The sequence below is a fragment of the Stegastes partitus genome, unplaced genomic scaffold, assembly GCF_000690725.1.
Source record: "Stegastes partitus isolate 25-593 unplaced genomic scaffold, Stegastes_partitus-1.0.2 Scaffold491, whole genome shotgun sequence".
Lineage (NCBI taxonomy): Eukaryota > Metazoa > Chordata > Actinopteri > Pomacentridae > Stegastes > Stegastes partitus.
In genome coordinates, this window is record NW_007578222.1 from 58,899 (window position 1) to 65,809 (window position 6,911).

At 44.6% G+C, this 6,911-nt stretch overlaps 1 protein-coding gene across 2 annotated transcripts; it reads right to left on the reverse strand.

Moving 5' to 3' along the window:
- Positions 1-226: 226 nt before the first annotated feature.
- Positions 227-6,642, reverse strand: ostn (osteocrin). Of its 2 annotated transcripts, XM_008287225.1 has the most exons (5): positions 6,310-6,642; positions 4,297-4,383; positions 2,579-2,790; positions 1,461-1,605; positions 227-1,384 (listed from the first exon to the last, which is right to left on the reverse strand). In XM_008287225.1, exons 2-4 carry the CDS (start codon positions 4,381-4,383, stop codon positions 1,518-1,520), a joined length of 387 nt encoding a protein of 128 aa, XP_008285447.1. In that variant the 5' UTR covers positions 6,310-6,642; the 3' UTR covers positions 227-1,384; positions 1,461-1,517. The 2 variants fall into 2 exon arrangements, with proteins under 2 accessions (XP_008285447.1, XP_008285446.1); XM_008287224.1 differs by lacking the exon at positions 6,310-6,642 and having other exon boundaries at positions 4,297-4,537.
- Between the last annotated feature and the right edge of the window lie 269 nt (positions 6,643-6,911).

Genomic DNA, 6,911 nt, shown 5'->3' on the forward strand with positions numbered 1-6,911 from the left:
GGGGCGGCCGCGGTGCATTCAGGTGACGCCCGAAAAACTTTCAAGAGACGTTTGTGTCGGCAGGCGTTTAAAAAATAAAAGGTTTGTGAAGTTTGACGCTTTGAAACTGGATTCTGGTTCAAGTTTTAGAAGAAAGAAATTCATCATGTACTTTATTACACAGTAAAAATACTCGAGTATGATGAGAAACGTGTGGCAAATATATTAACTAATGCAACTAATCCTCTGGTGATTAACAGAGAAGCTTCTTTCAGGTTAAGACTTCACATCAGCGGTAAAGATTCAGATTTATTTTTTTTTTCATGCTTTCTACAGAGTGAGTACTTTTACTTGTAATAGATTACTTTGACGTTGTTCCGGAGCCCCTGAAGGTCGCGGTGGGAATGTTTCTGCAAAGTTTTCCTGCTGTTCGTTGCATTTTATCCACATGAGCAGTGAATTCCGTTCTAACAGTTCAGTGAAACACGTTTATTGATCATTGATTAGAGTTCAGCAGCTTTCACAGGTTTACAGACAAACGCCTGCTGCAGGAGTCAAACCGTTAAAACTAGTTTCCCTCTGAAGGCAGCACACACGATGTTTGTGAGTTCAAAAGATCAGTTTGTCTGTAAACTGCTGAAGTTTGAGGCTAAAATTAGGAATAAATAACGAAACTTTTCAACTTTGCAAGCCGACAGAGCAACTGAAGACACGTCATCGGTAGTTAGACGAGTCAGGAGACGAGTCAGTAGACGAGTCAGTAGACGAGCTGGTCAACTAGTCGGTAGGTAGAAAGTAAAACAGGTTTACATTTAAAGACTTGCAGATTTTCACATCTTTAGTTATTTTTTTTCTGCTTTTATTTTGAAATGTGTCGAGGTAGCAGCGGCCATGTTGGTTCATATTCACACAAACATAAAACTTTACTGTCTTCATGACAAACTGCGACTTTACAGACTTGAAACAATCTCTTCCTGTTGACTCCTGGACATGTTTACGCTGCGGTCAGTTGATGTAAGAAGACTTGTGCCTGACAGACGGCACTGAGGGTAAAATGGCTGTTTGTCTTGAAGCAGCTCAGAAACGTCTCACCGCGGCCTCCAGGGGGCGCCGTGCGTCGGGTTCGGGTTTATTTTGTGGAGACGCTGCGCCGCAGGTCGTCTCGTTTTGAAGCTCAGCTGCTGAATCGCGACGGAAACAACGGCTGCTGTCAAGTTAAGACTCAAACGAACCGACGATCAGAAAAAAACACAACAAGCTTTGGTCCTGACGGCTTCTTCTACGCGACTAACCGAGCTGCACCTGAATGCACCGTCGATGAACGCTGAGGGGTGGGCGTGTCCTGGTGAGGCGGTGGGCGTGGCTCAGCGGGTGATTGGCTGCGGTTCATGCATCTGTGATTCCTCTGCAGACGGAAAAGAGACGTGTCAGCGTTTCAGACCTCGTTAGGTTGCCACCGGCGACATGAGGCGAGACGTTACCTGTCCAGAGGAGGGCGCTGGCGAGAGGGGCAGGCTCTCAGTGGCAGGGGGCGTGGCCTATCCTCGGCTGTTCGGTAGGCGGCTCATGCCGATCCTGTCGATGGGAGGCGGGTTGGCTCGTCGCCGCGGCAACTCTGCCACCTTACTGGGGAACAGGAAGGTCGGCGTGTTAGCAGCAGCTAGCATACAAAGCTAACCGCAAGAATCCTCAACACATAAGAAGGATTTTAACCCGTTACCCATGATGCACCTGTTTATAGATCCAGGTAGAAAACACCTGTCGGCGTGACAAACATTAAAAAAACGTTACCCAGGTGGTTCAAAGACTGTTTTAGGATTCTAGAGACACTTTCAGGATGTTTTTAAAACTTCAGCTTAAATGTCTGGGATCAGTCTACGTACTGAAACTCAAGGCAGCCGCTGTAATGCTATGACGTGGGACGAGGCTATGTACTGGAATAAAAGAAACTAGCTGAAGTCTACGCAGAAATTTATGAGACTGTAGAAATAAACTACATTGGATAAGGCTATAAACTGGAACAGAGAAAAGCAGCTAAAGCTAAAGTAAAAGGAGGATGGATGGGTCTATGTACTGAAACTGAAGGCAGCCACAAGAAGACTGCTGTAATAATAATTTTAAAAAAGAAGCTTGCAAAAGTATACAGAAATGAACGGAGGATGGGATAAGGCTATGAACTGCAATGAACTGAATTTTGCAGAACGAGTCTATGGATGGATATTACAGGTGGGTAGGATAGGTGTTGGATAAGGCTATGTACTGGAGTAAACACAAGACAGCATAAGTCTGAAAGTTGAAATTAAACAAAGATGGAACAAAGCTGTGTACTGACATGAAAGGAGTGTGGGATCGGTCTAGATACTGAAACCAATGATAGGTACAGTCAGGAAATGAAACGTAGTGGGATGAGTCTATGTGCTGTTTTCTTGTACGACTTTAAAACACAAACTCTGTCTGTTTTTCACAATAATAGCAGCTCCAGACACAGACAGACCAGACAAGAGCATTAACTAAAGCCTCGAAGCCTTCGTTGTGTCTCCAGGTGTCCCTCCAGGTGTCCCTCCAGGTGTCCCTCCAGGTGTCCTTCCAGGTGTCCTACCTCTGCTTGTTCGTCGCCTGTTTGGTTTCCATGGAGCTGATGGACAGGCGGTCCAGCGGCGCGTTGTTGCCGGGGAAACTCCTCTTCCTCTTGGGCTCCATGACGTCGTTCTCCATCCTCACCAGGTCGTCCAGTCGGAGCAGCTTCGCCGTCAGCTCCTCCCCCACCTTCACCCCCCGGGGGCGGGACCTCGACAGGGACCGGTCTACGTGCTGGAACACAAGGAGAGGACTGAAAGACGATGTGCTTGCAGACGGGAGGGCGGGACCGGTCTAAACGAGGGTACAAATACGCCCTGACATTGATGGAGATGGGATAAGGCTATGTGCTGTAATTGAGGTGAAGGAAGCTTGTGTGCCGATAGAAAAGGAGGATCGGTCTATGCACTGAAACTAAATAATGATCAGATTACTGTAATTAAATGATAGCAGGATGAGACTATACACTGATGAAAAAACGGGACGTTGTGATGGGTTTGTACTAGAACCTAATGGTGGTGGGATAAGTCTATGTGCTGAAATGAAAAACAAGTGTCCACGCTGTGTTTACGAGTCCCTTTAGTGTCGTCCTGGAGCTTTTGATGGTCCCTGCTGGTCTTCTTCGGTTGTTCAAACTCACAGAACTTCAAAGAAACTCTGTTTTTGGTTTAAAACTCCGTCTTGTGACGAAGACGTCGACTGTGTCTCCTGCGTATTTTATTTACTATGAGGGAGTCTCCTCTTGGATAATATTGACCTCTGAGGCTCCGTCGGTTCTCACGCGGCGCCGCCGACAGCGAACGCTTTCTGACTTCCTGTCCGACGGATCGCGTGTCGTCCAGACTAAACAGAAAACAGCTTCGAGCTTCTCTCCTGCAGCTTCCCTTCATCCGACACCGACTCTGAGGCCCCTGACGGCCTCGAGCTACATCCCTACCTCTTGTTTCTGAACATAGACCTATCCCAACTGCCGTTGTTCATCAGCACATAGCCGTATCCCACAAAATCACTTAATTACAGTAGAGTCTGATCATTGTTTGGTTCCTGTACGTAGACCTATCCCAACCTCCTTAATGTCATTGTGTCACCATCTTTTAATTCCTGCACAATTTGTATCTCTCGTTTTCTTTATTCCAGAACTTAGCCTTGTCCCGTGCCATTCTATTTCAAAGTCGAAGTCTCATCTCATCCACTTCACTAACAGCACATAGACTTATCCCACCTCCGTGTCAGTGCATCACCTCATCCCACATTTCAGCATTTTCATCATATCTGCCTTTAGTTCCTGTACATAGACTGATCCCACGTCGTTTCATTTCGGCAGGCTGACTGTATCTGTCATTAGACCCAGCATGTAGACCTATCCCGTTATTTCACTTATAGAAAAAAGCCTGAACTAAAGAAATGTGGGATCTGTCTATGTACTGAAACTAAAGGCAGCCACAAGAAGACTGCTGAAATGAAACGACGTGGGACGAGGCGAAATCCAGGAGGACGGGACATGTCTAAGTACTGAATTCACAACAGAAAGATGAGTGTGATGAAACTAGTGAATGATACGGGATATGGCTATATACTGGAGTAAAACTAGAGTCTAGAGTAAATTAAAAGGAGTGTGGACGGGTCTACGTACTGAAACTAAAGGCACGTCAGGTTCAGATTCTCGCTAAGAGACAAAGGATCTGGTTTTGGGGTTGTGGGTGTGGTTGCCATGGTTACAGCCAGGTGAGTTGCGGTTACCTGGTCGGGCAGCTGCAGGACTCTGCAGTGCAGGACGCTGATGAAGGTCAGCAGGCAGCAGAACAGCAAACGGCTGCAGGACGACATCTGGAACGACATCAGAAAGATGATGAAACACAAACACAGAAGGATTCTTATTTTCTGCGTCTTTGCTCCCGTTTGTCTCGTTTAGAACTTGTTTACTTGATGTTCTGAAGATTTAAACGATCAACAGACCATCAGCGGCAACATTCAGGCAGAAAGAGACGCAAATAATACACAGAAAAGCAACAAAAACAACCAAAAACGATGCAAATTGAGACAAATAATCAAGAATAACAAACACAAAAGAAAGAATAATAACCATCAAGACACAAAATGACCACGAAATGATGCACAGACACACCGAATGACAACAATCAGAAGAAAAATGACAACAAAATTGTGCAAATACAACATAAAAAGACCACAAAGTCACGTAAGACGACACAAATGACATAAAATGACCACAAAAACACGCAGAGCAACCAGGAAGAGATGACAAACGACAACAGAGATGCACAAAAAGACCACAAAGAGACAAAATGACAACAAAGATGTGCAACAAGTGACATAAACAAACCTGAAAGAGACACAAAACGACCACAAAGACACATAAAGTGACCACAATGACACACTGGAAGACAACAAACACAAAACAGAGAGAATAAAAATCACCACAAAGACACACAAACAGATATAAAACAACAAAAACAACCACAAGAGACCAAAAAAAATGACAAAAAAAAAATGAAAAAAACAAGTTTAAAGACGCACAGACGACCACAACTAGAAGGAAAGACGACACAAAACAACAACAAACCGACACAAACACATTCTGAATGAAGAAACAACACCCTGAAACCCTGAAACCCTGAACCCAACCTGAACCTGCAGCTAACCTGAACACACACACACACACACACACACACACACACACTCCGACTCTTTTAGCCTCTGTATCGTCCAGCAACATCGGCTAATTTTAGCATTTTCCATCTCTGCAAATAAACGCCTTTTGACCGTCACATGCACGCTCGGTGACGTGCGCGCTCCTGCATTCTGCCCCCTTGAGACACACACACACCTAAACACACACACACACACACACACACACACACACACACATTATTCCCTGCAAACAGACACACAAACACTTGTTGTCAGCGTCACACACATTCCTGATGATGCACAGGCGTCTCAGTGATGCTCATTCGTGCACGTGTCGCACACACACACACACACACACACACACACACACACACACACTCTGCAGATTCTTCCATTCACAAAACCATCCAGAGTTTCCTTCCTGCAGCTCAACACACCTGAATGCACAAAGTTTGACTTTCACAACCTGCTGCTTTCATCTCATTCATTTGTGTTTTTGATGAGTCGAAGCAGCAACGTTTCACTGGAGTGAACGATTCAGGAGTCGAAAAATAAAAAATCATTTAAAAAGAAAAGCAGCATCGCACAAAAAGTGACACAATTTAGGATTCAAATGCAGAAGATTTGGCATAAAATCAGCCACAAATCAGGATTTAAATCATAAAATTATACAAAAATTAATTCAAAATCAACCTAAAATCTGTAGAAAGTTGTTAAAATCAGCAAAACAAAAATAAAAACAGCAGCTTCACACCACAAAACTCAGAAATGATTTAAATTCACTGTAATTTAGGAGTTTAGTCTGACAGAAAAATGACATTAAACACACAAAAAAGCAGCTTCACACACTCACAGGATTAAACACACACTTTGTGCGGCAACAGCTTTAAATATTTAACAACAAAAAAGTGTTTTTATTTGCATCTAAAGCAGGAAAACGTTTGTGGAGGAAAAGTTTAGAGAAGAAAAATAAAAGTCACCTGATAAAAAGAGACATTGTTCTGCAGTAACACCTGTGCACACCTGCGTCACACACACTCACACACACACACACACACACACACACTCACACACACACACACACACACACACAGCGTCTGTTACCTCGGCTGTGAGCTGAACCTCGTCCTCGTCCCTCTTTGTCTTCTTCTGGCTTCACATCAGGTTTTATAGCTGCTGCCGGGGAATCCACCGTCCAATCGGGAGCCTCCGCTGCGATGACATCACGTCCGGTGCTGCCTGCCCACTGGTGGACGTCGGGTCATCAGGTGATTACCTGTTAATGAAAACTCCTGGGAGCCGCCGCGGCTCCGGTTGTAACACAAACAGCTTCGGGAACCAAAACAGAAAGTTGTTCACGTCTGCAGATCCTCGTCGGCTCGAAGGGAAGATTCTTAGAGACGCTTTCAAACCGCGTGAAGTTCGTTTACAGTGAAAACTGTGAAAAACACGACGACTGCAAAGACACACAACGGGATGCAAGAAAACACAACAAAAAAAAAAACAGACACAAGAACCCAAAACAGCCTCAGAACAGCAGCAAAGCAACAAAATAGGCTACAAAGACACAAAACAACAAACAAAACAGCCTCAGAGCAGCAGCAAAGAGACACAAAACAGACACAAAGATACAAAACAACAGCTGCAAAGAATGTAAAAACGCTACAAAGACACAAAGTAACAAACAAAAGAACTGCAAAGCATCG